General features: G+C 44.9%; 1 protein-coding gene across 1 annotated transcript in view; it reads left to right on the top strand.

The window, feature by feature from the left end:
- brinp2 (bone morphogenetic protein/retinoic acid inducible neural-specific 2) overlaps positions 1-16,818 on the top strand; it is a 177,703-nt gene that overhangs the window by 97,351 nt on the left and 63,534 nt on the right. The window contains exon 5 of the mRNA XM_056293300.1: positions 14,446-14,682. Coding sequence (XP_056149275.1) covers positions 14,446-14,682 — 237 coding nt within the window. The remainder of the gene's footprint in view (positions 1-14,445; positions 14,683-16,818) is intronic.

Raw genomic sequence — 16,818 nt, 5'->3', positions numbered from 1 at the left:
ATGTGCATGTGTGTGCCTGTATGTGTGTGTTTGTGTGCGTGTTTGTATGTATGTATGTGTGTTCATGTGTGTATGCGTGTTTGTGTGTGTTCATGTGTGTGTGTGTGTGTGTGTGCTTGTTTGTATGTGTGTGTTCGTGTGTGTGTCTGCTTGTTTGTATGTGTGTTCATGTGTGTGCTCATGTGTGTTCGTGCGTCTGTGTGCTTGTTTTTATGTGTGTGTGTGTATGTGTGTTTGTTTGTATGCGTGTGTTCGTGTGTGTGTGTGTGCTTGTTTGTATGTGTGTTCATGTATGTGTTCATGTGTGTTCGTGCGTGTGTGTTCGTGTGCGTGTGTGTGTATGTGTGCGTGTGTGTGTGTCTTTGTGTGTGCGTGTCTGTATGTGTGTGTGTTTGTATGTGCATGTGTGTGCCTGTATGTGTGTGTTTGTGTGCGTGTTTGTATGTATGTATGTGTGTTCATGTGTGTATGCGTGTTTGTGTGTGTTCATGTGTGTGTGTGTGTGTGTGTGCTTGTTTGTATGTGTGTGTTCGTGTGTGTGTCTGCTTGTTTGTATGTGTGTTCATGTGTGTGTTCATGTGTGTTCGTGCGTCTGTGTGCTTGTTTTTATGTGTGTGTGTGTATGTGTGTTTGTTTGTATGCGTGTGTTCGTGTGTGTGTGTGTGCTTGTTTGTATGTGTTCATGTATGTGTTCATGTGTGTTCGTGCGTGTGTGTTCGTGTGCGTGTGTGTGTATGTGTGCGTGTGTGTGTCTTTGTGTGTGCGTGTCTGTATGTGTGTGTGTTTGTATGTGCATGTGTGTGCCTGTATGTGTGTGTTTGTGTGCGTGTTTGTATGTATGTATGTGTGTTCATGTGTGTATGCGTGTTTGTGTGTGTTCATGTGTGTGTGTGTGTGTGTGCTTGTTTGTATGTGTGTGTTCGTGTGTGTGTCTGCTTGTTTGTATGTGTGTTCATGTGTGTGTTCATGTGTGTTCGTGCGTCTGTGTGCTTGTTTTTATGTGTGTGTGTGTATGTGTGTTTGTTTGTATGCGTGTGTTCGTGTGTGTGTGTGTGCTTGTTTGTATGTGTGTTCATGTATGTGTTCATGTGTGTTCGTGCGTGTGTGTTCGTGTGCGTGTGTGTGTATGTGTGCGTGTGTGTGTGTCTTTGTGTGTGCGTGTCTGTATGTGTGTGTGTTTGTATGTGCATGTGTGTGCCTGTATGTGTGTGTTTGTGTGCGTGTTTGTATGTATGTATGTGTGTTCATGTGTGTATGCGTGTTTGTGTGTGTTCATGTGTGTGTGTGTGTGTGTGTGTGTGTGTGTGTGTGTGTGCTTGTTTGTATGTGTGTGTTCGTGTGTGTGTCTGCTTGTTTGTATGTGTGTTCATGTGTGTGTTCATGTGTGTTCGTGCGTCTGTGTGCTTGTTTTTATGTGTGTGTGTGTATGTGTGTTTGTTTGTATGCGTGTGTTCGTGTGTGTGTGTGTGCTTGTTTGTATGTGTGTTCATGTATGTGTTCATGTGTGTTCGTGCGTGTGTGTTCGTGTGTATGTGTGCGTGTGTGTGTGTGTGTGTGCGTGTGCAGGGTGGGGGGCTTGTGAAAAGGAGGCGAGAGGGGCATACAGTACAGTGGGGGGAAACTTACACTGCAAAACATTTTTGCAATGGCACAGTAAATCACGAGATACTAACTGCTGTGAATTTACAATAACTCCACACAGCTACTTTACAGTACCGTCTACAAAACAATACCACGTCTTTAGGAACCATATGGTCCATACACTACTGGGATTCCTGGGAAATGCTATTTTAAATGTGCTGTGTGCAAAGCTGTGTGGTTTCACATAGCCACTGCTGTGCTTTATTGTGAAGTTACAGGTTAGGTACGACTGCAGAACCCTGTAGTGTCTCACGTTTACTGTCATTCCACTGGGCCGACATACATCCATGTTTTCAGCATAGGGACAATCAAAAGACCATGGCTGCTATGTTTAAAACTCTACTAATTTTATTTGTTTTGCTCCATGAGTTCATGGACACGTCCCACAATTCAAACGTTTGGCTCAGTTCTGATTTTAAGATCAACTCCATCCGCCTCAGACGTGACTGGTGGAAGGGATTTCACTGGTGATGTCTCAATTTTAATTGGGTACAACCACCAGGAGAAGCGGTTATTTAGCAGCTGACTAGGGTGAGATATCACAACAGCAGTTGCTAGAAGGAGTCCAGACTCAGACTGGAAAGAAATCAACATGTTTTAAAAGCACTAAAACGTCTGGAGACTTAACCTACCAGGCATTAAAAAGTGGAAACAGAAGCTGAGTGGGAGGGGGGAAATGAAACATTGGGACCGGAGGGAACTACAGATATGAAGACATCCATGCAAAACCGCTAGGCCAGTTCAGCACAACACACGTTTTCATGTTATTTGTAGTCAAATCAGACAGCTTGTGTAAATCTTAAAGCCACGATAACTACTTTTCCGTCCACTGTTTTCAAGAAAATTTTGTCATTTTTGAATTAAAAGATCTTGATAAAAAATGGCACAAATTGCACATTATTGCACAAATTCTCCAATATTTGCCTTAAAACTTTTCACACTTGTACTAAGTGGCTAAACTAAGAATAAATGTGACGAACTGCAACAGAAACACAGTTGCAGAATTAAGAAAATGAAATGTGAACAGCATTTAATCACACGATCAACTCCTTCTTCGTCTTAATTTCATGTGCGCAATGGCGGATGGGACCAGACAGAGGTGGCAAGAGGAGGAAATATAGCCCTACTATGTCTGATGTATGAAAAAATAAAGATATTAGACATGAAACAGCCGCATAATGCAGTTATTTGACAAGATTTATTAAGTGCTTGGGAGTGATTTATCAAGGGCTATAACATTGCCAGGTAAATTTTATCTTCATCTCCAGACAGCATTAAATGTGACCATTAGCTGGACCCAAAGACCAATAAAAACGTATGAATCAATTCTTGATGGACTTTCTCCTGGCTGTGGTGGAGATGTGGACATATGATGCCGGACACATCGGCCTACGTTCGGGGGTTTTCTGCTGGGAAAGCACCTCACATGAAAATGTTTTTATTTATTTATTAATCCCCCCCCACCCCGTTTTCTCCCCAATTGTACTTGGCCAATTACCCCATTCTTCCGAGCCGTCCTGGTTGCTGCTCCACCCCCTCTGCCGTTCCGGGGACAGCTGCCCCGACCAACCAGAGGAGGCACTAGTGCAGTGACCAGGACACATACCCACATCCAGCTTCCCACCCGCAGACACGGCCACTTGTGTCTAGGGACACCCGACCAAGCTGGAGGTAATGTGGGGACGAGATATACCCTCTTACATAGCACATCCCGGCTTGTAGATGGGGCTAGTGGGGTGGGGGGTGATTGGGGATAAGATTGTCATGTTCCTACATCATTTTTATATCATGTAAATCTGACATATCATGCACTTGTTTTAAGATCTTTGCAAGTATTTCTTGTCGCTTAAAATCTAATAAAAAATATCTTTGAGAACTTCCAATAACGGTCCGCAGTTTCCTCCAGAGGAGGCAGAACTTGGTTGATACTTCCCATCACGTGCCTCCTCTTCACTTTACAGCCAGCCTCTCTTTACAGACCGAAGGAGAAAAACAGCCAAAGAAGAAAAAGTGGAAAGTGCTCGGTGAAAATGAAGATCTTTTCAAAATTGGGAGTTTATAAAAATGAGTTTCCAGAGTGAATGACATTTAGATGATGAAGAGGAGCATGAAGAGGCGGGTTTAAGCTCGGCAGGCAGGCCGCTCCAATGTCGTGGTGCCCTGACAGCAAAGCCACGGTTACCTGCAGACTTGTTAAAGGAGGCCTTTTTCAAGCATTTCCAGCCGCGCTGGTTCGTAGGATAAAAGGTCAGTTATACAGACCCCGCTGTGTCTTCAATTAATTCCAGAGCTCTCTGGCAGCCAGCGGCAGCTGCAATAAGTGGGAGATGGAGGTGATAGAGTTTATTATTCCTCCTGCAATAACACCTATTATGGAGATATAAAGACGTAATGGTCCCTTTCTTTTCCAAAACACGGAATGAATTCAGGATTCACATTTTGCAAAGAAGTTGTACCATGTCCTTTTCTAGCTATGCTATTTGCTTTGGAAATGTGACAGTTGTCGCACATGGTGAGAAGTGACCATTTTACACATTGAATTTCTGCTGTTTGAACCGTTGTAATTGTTTAATATTTGATCATGTTTGCATGATCATGATCATGGGTTGCATTAAATGTAAAAGCATTTAACAGAAAAGAAGAAAACGCGTCGGAGTAGCGTAGCGGTCTATTCTGTTGCCTACCAACACAGGGATTGGCGGCTCGAACCCCCCGTGTTACCTCCGGCTTGGTTGGGCGTCCCTACAGACACAATTGGCTTTGTCTGGGGGTGGGAAGCCGGATGTGGGTATGTGTCCTGGTCGCTGCACTAGTGCCTCCTCTGGTTGGTCGGGGCGCCTGTTGGGGGGGGGGGGGGCTGGTTGAATAGCCTGATCCTCCCACACGCTTGCATACCCCTGGCGAAACTCCTCACTGTCAGGTGAAAAGAAGGGGCTGGTGACTCCACATGTATGGGAGGAGGCATGTGGTAGTCTGCAGCCCTCCCCGGATCAGCGACCGGGACGGCTCGGAAGAGTGGGGTAATTGACCAGACACAACTGGGGAGAAAAAGGAGGGAAAAATCCACAGAAAAAGGAAAGAAGAAAACTATATATGAACAAATGAAAAAAAAACGAATTTTGCAGTGAGTGGGGGGCAGGGGGGGTTAGAGAGAGTGACAATGAAAACACTAACTGTGAGACTGGGACGTAAGGCGAGACAAAAGTAAAAGGAGATAGAGAGAGCAACAGAAAGAGATGGACAGAAATTTAAAAAAAAAGGTGGATGGAACGTGAGATGGGGAAAGTGCAGCACAGGGGGGTTTTATGTGTTTGCTGGTACTGGGGTAGTTGGTAGGGCTTGTTAAAGCTCTCATGGCGTAGACACAGTCCAAGAGTATAAAGCATCTCATCCAGAGCCAAGACTACATTCCAGCAGAGTAGACCGGCACTCTCAGCAAACGAGAGGCTTAGAGAGAGTGAGCACACTTGGACACCGACACGCAACACACACACACACACACACACGCAAGCAAACACATAAACACACCCACATACACAAACACACTCTCCTTCACACCATGCACAAACACATGCAAGCACACACACACACACACACACACACACACACACACACACACACACACACACACACACACACACACAAACAAGCACTGATAAGAGGACTGGTGACTATGGGGGAGGCTTAAGAGCATCAAATTGCCCAAAATGGAAAGGCTGGTCTCAGCTGGAGATAGCAGGAGTGACAGGCAGGGCGAGGCAGGAGAGCCGTGGCCCTGTGATTTTGTTTTGTTTTGTTTGCCTCTTTAAACAGGGGATAACTCTGTGACTGGGGGATAGCAAAACCTCACAGGTAATGACTGAAAAAAAACAAAAAAAAAAACAAACATACACACACGTGTTATGGGGAAATTCATGGTAGGATGGAGTTGTATGGAGGAACAAATGAAAGCTGAAAAAGGGACGTTAACCATGTGATCTAGTGTGTGTGTGTGTGTATGTATGTATGTATGTGTATATATATATATATATGTATATATAATGAGAGGTAGATAGATAGATAGATGAAAAAGACGAAGAGAATAAAAGGAATGTCTGTTTATCTCTACTTATATGTTAGAATATAGTCGATATTTATAGAGATATAGAGATTTGAGATTCGGCCCTGTGATGGCCTGCCGCCCAGTGACTGCTGGGATAGGCCCCAGCATCCCCGCGACCCTGACAGCAGGATAAACAGTCAAGATAATGGACAGATGGATGGATGGATAGAGATTTGAATGAAGAGAACTTCCACCTTCCACAAACTTTAATGATGCACATATGCTGCTCCTCTACTCTAACTCTAGAGTTGTCCTTTTACGTTTTTGTTCGAGTGGCATTTCTATTTTTTTCTTTTTTGGGCTAGAGACTATTTTAAGCTAAATTCACCAAAATTGTTGTTAGTTTCGCACACACACACACACACACACACTTGCTTGCTTGCTGGTTGTCCATCGTGCCCGATGATGACCATCTTCTTCTATTTGTGGGTCCTTTGGTGACTGAATAGTCCGATCCTGGATGCACAGTTGCGGTTGCAGACCGGGCATGTAAAAGTGGTGCTGGAGGGGGTAATGGTAGCTTTGCGAGCATGCCTCTTTGCACGCTTTGCTACACGGTGTTGTGTGCGCTGGTTTTCCATGTACTTCACTCCCTCTGAGATGTGAGAGCGCCAGGTTGTGCGGCAGAAAGCAAGTTCCTCCAAAGAAGAGGGGTTGATCTGACATCTTTTTAGTGTGGTCTTCATTTGGTCTTTGAACCGCTTCTTCTGCCCACCAGCAGTACATTGACCAAGGCGTAGTTGGCCGTAGAGGACTTTTCGTGGGAGTCGTTCGCTGGGCATGCGAATAACATGCCCAAGCCACCTGAGTTGATGGTGTTTTAGGGTAGACTCCACGCTGCAGCTGCCTGCCCGCTCCAACACCTCTGTGTGTGGCACTCTGTCCTCCCAAGTAATGCCGAGGATCCTCTGGAGACATTTTACATGGAAGGCCTCCAGGCTTCTGAGATGGTGGCTGTAGATGGTCCATGCCTCACATCCATAGAGTAGTGTGGAGATGCACACTGCTCTGTAAACAAGCACTTTAGTGTGGAGATTGAGGTTGCTGTTTTGGAAAACCCTTCTCCTTAGACGGCCAAAAGATGTTGAGGCTTGTTTGAGGCGGTGCTGAATCTCATCGTCTATTTTGCAGGTGTCGGATAGCATACTTCCCAGATATTTGAAGGCAGGAACAGTGGCCAGTTGTTGCCCTTCTGCTGTGAAGGTTGTTGGGTGGTTTGGGAGGCCGGCAGTCAACTGACAGATTACCTCTGTCTTTTGGGTGTTAATAATCAGTCCCATTCTCCTATATGCAGTTACAACTGCCGACAGAGTGTTTTGTAGAGCTTCTGGTGTGTGAGCTACCAGGGCACAATCGTCGGCATACTGTAGCTCAATAATGGTCTCAGAGGTCAACTTGGTGGTTGCCTGAAACCTCCTGATGTTAAATAGGTTACCATCAAGCCTGAAGTCAATGGTGACTCCAGCCTGCTTCTCCAGCCTCCTTCGTAGCAGTGTTGTAACAGAGACTAAGAAGATATTGAACAGGACTGGGGCTAGCACACAGCCTTGTCTGACTCCAGTCTGCACACCAAAGGGCTCAGAACTACGGTTCCCCACTACCATTCGGGCCATCATTCCTGAGTGAAACTGTCCAAGAATGGTAAGAAACTTGGGTGGACATCCAAATTTCTTCAGGACTTGCCACAGCAGGGCCCGGTTAACTGTATCAAATGCCTTTGAGAGGTCTATGAATGCTATGTATAAATCCTTGTGCTGTTCTCTGCATTTCTCCTGGAGCTGGCGTGTCACAAAGATCATGTCAATGGTCCCTCTATCCTTTCGGAAGCCGCATTGTGACTCTGGTATGACCTGTTCGGCTATTGCGAGTGTTAGTCTGCGGAGCATGATCTTGGCTAGAACCTTTCCTGCAATGGCCAGCAGTGAAATACCCCTACTGTTGGAGCAGATGGATTTGTCGCCTTTGTTTTTATAAATGGCCACAATGTTGGCATCTTTCCACTGTTGGGATACACACTCGCGACTCCACACCTCAAGGATATAGAGATACAGTGTCCTCGTACAGAGGTAGCCTCCTTCCTTGAGGATTTCAGCTGGAATATTATCAGGTCCAGGGGTTTTGTTGTTTTTTAGGGTCTTGACTGCATGTAGGATTTCTTTAAAAGATGGTGGGAGGTCTAGGTCTTGCAAGGTAGGCTTTTGAGGGAGTTCTGCCAGTACAGTTGAGTCCACTGGGGTGGGCTGGTTGAGCAGGGTGTTAAAATGCTCGGCCCACCGCTCCACTAACAGGGCCTGATCCTTGATGAGAGTTGTTCCATCAGCAGACCTAACGGGTGTCAGGGAGCAGTTTCTGGGGCCATAGATGACCTTAACTGCATCATAGAAACCATGCATGTCGTTCCTGTCTGCATGAGCCTGGATTTCGTTGGCTTTCAAAATCCACCACTCATTTTGCAGTTTCCGCAGAGTTGCTTGGGCCTCAGAGCGGAGGTCTTGCCATTTTTTCTTGAGAGGTTGGGATAGTGGGTTGCTGAGGGCAGCTCTGTGTGCCTTATGCATGTTGTCCAGGAGGGTGGAGATCGTTCCGGCATTGTCATCAAACCAGTCCTGATGTTTCTTGGTTTTGAAGCCAATGGATTGTTGTTAGTTTCGCACACACACACACACACACACACACACACAAATATATATATATATATATATATATATATATATATATATATATATATATATATATATATATAATCAGCCATACTAAATTCTCCCTGGGTGTGAATGTGTCTTCCCTGTGATGGACTGGCGACCTGTCCAGGGTGTCTCCCCGCTTTCCACCCAATGAATGCTGGGATAGGCTCAAGCATCCAGCGACCCTAATTAGGATAAGCGGCTCGGAAAAGGGAATGGGATGTTGTTTGTGTCTAACGTACTGACACCTTTTACTGACTATTTATATCTAGTGATGATAGAAATAATTTAATAATTAACCCGCACCAAAAAGTGTTATAACACTCATTAAATGTACTTGCTAGAGACTGGGGGTGTGAATAGACAGCTAATTATGTCCTCTGATAATATTGGCTTTCCTTGAAGAAAGATTTGTGTTGGAATTAAATTGAAAACATTGAAATAATTTGCAATATTGATCAAATATCTGTTAAAAAAAGCCAAAGTAGGGTAAAGCATTGCACACGGTCGATTTCCTGAGGCCCGTACTGTTTATCTTCGCATATTGTGTTTGGTGTTTATGAAAAGGCTCTCTTCCATTTGGATTTCACACAAAAGTAAAGAATAAGACCCAATTATTTTTTCGAAATCTTTGAGCCTTTGTGTTTCGTTAAGTTATTCGAAGGATTTCTACAACTGAAAAAAAGCCCCGCATAATCCTTTCTTCTGTCAATCAAACACATCTGTGGTTTTCGTGTAGTAGATAATGATATGAAATGTCATATCAAGAGTGACTGTACAAGTCAAACCCCAAGAAATAATGAGACATACTGGAATGTACATTTCCACGACTTTTAATCCAGTAGATGTGGGTTGCAGGGCGGAGAGGGATATTTCTTCCTGATGCTAATTTGCTTTCAGAATGACAGTAGGTGAAAATCAAGAGTGAGAGAAGGAGGCGAGAGATCCTTCTTCTGTGTGTTTATTACACCAATCCTCGGGTTATTGCTCCGGCTTCCAGTGTGCCACAGAATAAACGTTAATCCACAAATCTCTGCAAAATACATCTCTGATTTGCTTTTTACCACATGAATGGTGCCGTAAGGCCTCTCGGGTCATCTGGGAATAGTCTGCTAACCATTCCCAGAGTTAAAACAAAACATGGTGGAGCAGCATTTCCACACTTCTGCTTCCGATGTGGGAAGATGGCGGCGCGAACTTAATTTGCGGCGGCCTCACCCAGTAACATCCATGCAGCGTCTTTGTCCACGTCTGCAGCGGCCTCAACCAGTAATGTCCGTGCAGTGTCTTTGTCCACGTTTGCAGCAGCCTCACCCAGTAACGTCCGTGCAGTGTCTTTGTCCATGTCTGCATCCAAGTTTGTGTCTTCGTATGATGGCTGAGAGCTGACGCTGGATCGGCTGGGACAGCTTGGTCTGCTGCGTCCTGCAGGCAGGTACCAGGCCCTGTGACGGCCTGGCGGCCTGTCCAGGGTGTCTCCCCGCCTGCCGCCCAATGGCTGCTGGGATAGGCTCCAGCATCCCGCGACCCTGAGAGCAGGATAAGCGGTTCAGATAATGGATGGATGGATATACAATGGTAACAGAGAGTACTGGTCTCTGATTGGCTGGAGGGTGTGCGTGTTGAAAGCGTATGGTGAACACATAATTCGGCTCAAGTTCAATCACTTTTCTAAATGTATACGCTGTAACCATGGCGACACACTGACTCAGAAGCAAGCGCGCCGAACATTCAGTTAGCTTAGCGGCTAACCTTTGCTTCATTTAATTCTGAATCCAAAACACTCGACAAAAAAATAAGTGGATGTTTTTATTTAAAGTCGTTGGTTAGTGACCGTGGTGTAAGTGGGATAATCTCCTCCGAGGTGTGCGTTAAAGAATTTTAACACAAAAGAATCACCTGACACAAAGCGGGGGGGTTTCTTTGCCTCCGCATCGTGCATTAAAATCCTCTTGTTGTGGATTATCCCTTACTTATTCCATTTACATTTTTATGTTTTATCCTTTTAGATTTCTTTATCGTATTACATTTTACCTTTTAACATTCTCTTTAATTTATCTTATTCTGTCTCTCATGTAATGTTTTTATGGCTCTATATAAAGCGCTTTCAATTGCCTTTGTATAGGAAATGTGCTATAAAAATAAAGATGCCTCGCCTTGCCTTTATTCTGCTCATCAGTGGCAGCTCTATAACTTGATCCCGTTTCCAGGACCTTCTCTTCCTCCCTACCCGTATGTCCCTCTCTTCCTCACCCGCCTCCCTCTGGTTTGCAGCCCATTTTCAACTGGTTTGACATTTCATTTGTTGGCCTTTTCGGTAGTTGTCGTTCCACTGACGGAGCTGCAACTCTACCGCACGCACACATGCACATGCACATGCACATGCACATACACACACACACACACACACACACACACACATACACACACACACACACACACACACACACACACCAAATCCATATGGGAGGAATATGTATTTTGGGGTGGAACGTATCATGCATGGTATCTTCATATATATGTATATTTACGACCAAATCAGATCTCACTTAGCATAAAAAGCCAGTGTGTGCACATGAGCTTATGTTATCCATGCCTCTGTCACATGCATTTGTATTTGACACAGCAGAGAAACCTTCAGACGTGACACAGTGCTCACAAACCCAGCTACTATTTTTTTTAAAATCTAAATAAATTGTCTGTCTGTCTTCCTCCCTCCCATGCACACCAGTGCCTCTAGTCTCCAACATGGCAAACCTGTCTGAGAAGTGCCTGCAATGCTCTGGCAGGCTGAACTCCTACTATGATGGGTTACGTGTGTGTCGGTCGTCTTCGGGTTGAGCGGTGTGAGGTGTGAGTGGCTGGACAGCCTAGGTGATGCAGTGCTCCACGGGCGCTGTTAAAAACGCGCCATGATCGATAACTATCCGGTCGATGACGCATGGAGCAAGCTGGCAAACCGGAAATTTCAGCTTCACGGAAGTTCCTTTGATTAATCTGAACGGGGCGCTGTTTTGCACGATACACTGTCGGGCTATTGTTTTGAACTGAAGCCCTTTTTGGCTTCACAGAGGAAGTCGTTCCTGTGGAGATACAAGACATGGATGTACATATACACTTTGATATTAACATGAAAGTCACCTAAAGACATGTTTTATGTGATATGCATGTTAAGTGCTTTTTTTTTGTTTTTTCACCATTAGAGAAATCTCATCTTCAAAGAATGGGTTTTCTTTCTGTGCCTACAGTAGTGTGTGTGTGTGTGTGTGTGTGTGTGTGTGTGTGTGTGTGTGTGTGTGTGTGTGTGTGTGTGTGTGTGTGTGTGTGTGTGTGTGTGACTTACTGCACTCTCTTACCTCACTGTAGCAAATACAAACATGTCACCTGCAGCAAAAGGACCTGAAAATGTGGGAGTGTGGGTACTGCTGTTTTTGGTACGAGAAGTCCATCCAACAAGGAAGTTAATTAATCACATGTATTTTTCCAAAGGAATCATGAAGGTACAACAACCGAGACAAAGGAGAAGAGAGAGAGCGAGAGAGAGCGAGAGAGAGAGGATAGAAGAGACCGACACAAACAGAAGGAAGACAGATGGAAAAAGCAGAGTAGTGATAGGTGATGAGAAGTGTTATTTAGCTGTCTCTCAAGTTAATGTCACTCCTGCCAGATTTACTGCTAGCACACACACACACACACACACACACACACACACACACAAACACACACACACACAAACACAGACATGCAAACACACACACAGGGACGTGCACACACAGACCTGAGAGCACTGCCAAGGCATGGAAGGTGGAAAATGCGGCTAATTGCATCTCTTTCCAAGCCAATGAAAGAGTAAATACCAAAGAGCAGACACGCATATTTGTGGTGGGGTACAGTGGGATCGACTTGGCCGCTGAAAATCATCCAAAATGAGATTCTGAAATGAAGAGAGCGGTGGATTTTTGTCACAGCGAAAGGATAACCGGTGGACAGACAGTTAAACATGGAGACAGATTTCCAGAGGGATGGACAGACACATCGCAGAGGCAGAGACACTCTGCTGCTGTCATGCCTGGTGTTTATAGTGAGCTCCAATTTTGAAAGATTACCAGAAAAAGCCTTCTTTTTCTTTTTTTTGTGGAGGATGTGATCAACAACAAAAAAAAACCTGACATACATATAACTATACCGTTTTCAGAGGAAAGGGAGAATAACAGGAAAACCGTGAGTCGGAAGTTGTTGTGCTGTGACAATGACGAATGATGTCAAGGGAAAGTCAAGACAGACGTCGTTCCACCGAGCAAGAAATATGCAATGCGGCGATGTTTATGCAATCATGTGTGCATGCTGAAAGGCAACCACAAGTCTAGGATCCAGGTCCTCCGCTTCGGAAACGGATGAAATCCTATTCCGAACGCAACACTTGTAACACCTAATGGCATTCCCGTCTCGAGCAAAACAAAAGAAACCGCGGCAGTCATTTTGCGTTTTGAAGTTTCAATGAACATTCGAAAAGCTCCATTACGCAGCAGGGAGGTGAAATAACGAAAGATGCAGATGACAAGCGGCCCGCGTGCGGCGGGTTGGCACAGCGAAGAGCTGATTAGGACGGTTGCGGGGTGTTGGACGGCTGCGGGTTTCTGCCTCGGTGCAGGCCGTTTTTACCACCGCTCAATTGCCTCTGGGCCGGATCCGCTTCTGCCCATGCATATCCATCTACCTGCTGGTAGAGCCGGCGTTTAAAGGGATCAAACATCAGCCGAGACGCTTCGGACTAAAATGTTTGTACCTGCTCATGTGAAAAGTAGCACCCCACCGAGGTACAGTCTCAAAGAAAGGCGGAGAGAAAACGTCTCAAACACAACGGAAGCAGACGGGCGAAGGGTTGTCGCTCTGTTGGCAAACCACGTACATTGGCCTCAACTGTGTTAAGCCACGTTTCTCCTTTTTTCTTCTTCTCTTTCTTCAGTTTGATTTTTCCATCTACCTGCGTCATCTATCAACAGTGGTGTATACGTTTTCTGAAAGTGTTGCACTAAAAGCTTTTCAATTGATGTTTGCTGCTTTTTGGGTTGAATTGACGTTTTCATTCTCTCCCTGCAAAATGCACTCGTAGTACTGCTGTAGATAACTATCTTACAGCTATAGCATTATAAGGTTGCATAGTAGGCCATTATTAACTAAGGTATTGCAATAGAAATATGCATTTGTGGGTGTCCGGGTAGTGTAGTGGTCTGTTCCGTTGCCTATCAACACAGGGATCGCCGGTTCAAATCCCTGTGTTACCTCCAGCTTGGTCGGGTGTCAGAGTTGAAGATGCTAAGATTTTCATTGGGAGTGATGAAGAAGGACAGTATTAGGAACGATTATATTTGAGGGACAGGTCACGTTGGACGGTTTGGAGACAAAGCAAGAGAGGCAAGATTGAGATGGTTTGGACATGTGTGGAGGAGAGATGCTGGGTATATTGGGAGAAGGATGCTGAATATGGAGCTGCCAGGGAAGAGAAAAAGAGGAGGGCCAAAGAGGAGGTTTATGGATGTGGTGAGAGAGGACATGCAGGTGGCTGGTGTGACAGAGGAAGATACTGATGACAGGAAGAGATGGAAATGGATGATCCGCTGTGGCGACCCCCTAACGGGAGCAGCCGAAAGTAGTAGTAATTGTTCATATACAATAACCTTATTGTATAGTCAGTTATCAGTCTATAGTACTACTATAATACTAACATTAGTGTGTTTGTATATTTTGTTTGTAGTTTCAAAATGTGATTTTCAGTGAACCGATCCTGAGCGTTCACGAAATTCTTTACCATGTGGATAAAATGATTACTGCTACTAATGAAATGTTTGCCGTAAACACCTGAAACCAAATATTCAGCCAAAAAAAAATCCAAGACTACTTCGTAGAAACTCTGTCACCTTCTGTACAGTGAAATCCTTGTGAACAACAAGCACTGAAAAAGGTTTAAAAATGAGTAACTACCTCGATGATTCATCCACTTTTTTCTGTTTTCCCCAGGTTTACAAGATGTTCTCCCAGAGTTCCTGCGCGGGCGTTTTGTGGAGGCCGCCCTCAGTTACGTGGCGTGTAACTCGGAGGGCGAGCTGCTGTGCCGCAACAACGACTGCTGGTGCCGATGCTCTGCCCGCTTCCCAGAATGCAACTGTCCCTTCACTGACGTCAAGGTCATGGAGGAGAACCTGAGGAAAAGTAAAGAGTCCTGGAGCAACTTTAATGACGAATTCATGGAGTCAGGTACCGTCTGCCGCCCAGGCTACATTAGAGTTTGCTTTGCTCTAAAGTCGGACCAAAATTGAAATATTTTCTAACATCACTGATTTAATTATCATGATTTTTGTGCTGTCTCTAAACAAGACTGGGTCAAAACCTTGTCTATGTCTGGACCGTGTATGGTAAATATTTGAAATTGTGGTCAATTTGTTACAGAGATAGTCAGTGGTAGTGTCAATTATGTGAATTCCTGGATTTTAAATGTTCATCTGCAATTTGCTGTAGTGGTGCCAGTACTGCTTGTTGTTAAAGTGTACTGAAGTAGCATATCACATAACATGGTTAAGCTATGTTTGAGTTAAAAAAAAGTCTATAATTCAGTTGCAAGAACAATACTTTCCACTCATATCTTGGGATGTTTGATTTGGATGAGAACTTAAGTTAATTGTAATTATAACTATTCCAACTATCTGTTAACTCCCCCTCCTCTTTCATCTGTTTCTATCTGCAGATGTCTCTGGTTTTTCTTAAACTCACTCTGTATTGACAGGCACATTAACACAGAATGGATTGGGGCCACCGATAGCGTCATGAATTGTGCATCACTTGCAATTGCTATCTGCCCCATCTCAAGGTCCGATTCACAAAATATATTGCGCTAATGATATTACAGCGCAAACACGCCCATAAAACTTTGCAGCCGATTACAGTTATCCATGTGGCTAAGTATGAATGGTGGCTTTGAGCCAAGAATGCAGTAGGCAGGTTCAATGTTATCCTTGATGTCATCAAGTATAGAAAGAATTGCTTGACCTGGCTGTGGGGAAGCCTAGCCAGAGTGGCTAAAATGTAGGTGGCAGATGCAGAACTGTTTCCATTCAACCAGCCTTTACAGGGTGTAGCTACATGTGAAACAACCAACAGATATGTAAAAAACAAAGGAAACAACCGTTAACTCGACTAGACTGAACAAAACTCAACTCAGAATAGAACTTAAATTAACAGCACATGCACACATCTACACCCTGACGGCCTACCCTCTAACAACTCCAAGGCTACTGCTTAAATCCTCCCTCGGAGTTGATCAGCAGCACCTGAGTTCAGGCTGCACCACTGTGGCAGGGAAAGTCAACACCTGGTAACAACTGAGATGGATGATGCGACAAATGGTGTGTTCTCACCCACACTGTCACACTGGCAACCAGTGTCTGTGAATGATTTTGGTCTCAGTTAAATCAAAAAGTGATATTCTCCTGCGAAATATCCGCTCGAGTATGGCTGGCATGATGGTGCCTTCACCTGGCTACAGCCACTGCTGCCATGATCACTGGAAAGCCTGGGCATCAGTTACCACCGACTCCCTGAAGATGCTAATAATTTTCCCTCTAATCGTGTGTGGCTATTAGCGCTGGTGTTTGTGAACTGGACTTTCTTTTGCAATGAGCCTTATTTGCAGAGAAAGGGGCCAATTTTGCGCCTAATGTTTACCTAATTTAAATACGTGTGAATAGCAGCAGAGCACCGAGACGCTATTTGCTTGGCAGTGCAGCCGGGGGTGCATTTCATTACATAGTTGCTTTTTGTCTTATTTGTGCAGGTTTAGTGGCTGTGAAAGCTGCACAATCCTTTTGTGAGTTCGCCAGTGAGGGTTTTGTCAGAATGATTGTCATTGGGGGTGCCTTAACAGTGTGCTCTTCCTCATACCTCTTGGAGCACGGCCGACCAATCATATTACTTCAGTGACGTTGTTGGTCACCTGATCGAACGGCCCAATCGTGTCAAACTGATCACTCAGTCAGTCAGTTAAAAACATAATCACTCAGTCACACTAATGTGTTCACTCAGTCTGTCAGTCAGCCAGTCAGTCACTGACATACAGCCAATCAGATCAAATCATCAAATATTGAAACTGCGGGGGCGTCCGGATGGAGTAACAGTCTATTCTGTTGCCTACCAACACAGCGATCTCCGGTTCGAATACCCGTTTTACCTCCAGCATAGTCGGGCGTCTCTACAGACCCAATTGGCTGTGTCTGTGGGTGAGAAGCCGGATGTTGGTATGTGTTCTGGTCGCTGCACTAGCGCCTCCTCTGGTCGGTCGGGTGCTTGTTCAGGGAGGAGGGGGAACTGGGGGGAATAGTGTGATCCTCCAACGCGCTA

Source organism: Lampris incognitus, chromosome 14, assembly GCF_029633865.1.
Source record: "Lampris incognitus isolate fLamInc1 chromosome 14, fLamInc1.hap2, whole genome shotgun sequence".
NCBI classification, from domain to species: Eukaryota; Metazoa; Chordata; class Actinopteri; order Lampriformes; family Lampridae; genus Lampris; species Lampris incognitus.
Note: the sequence above shows the minus strand (reverse complement) of the source record. Positions and strands in the feature narration are given on the sequence as shown.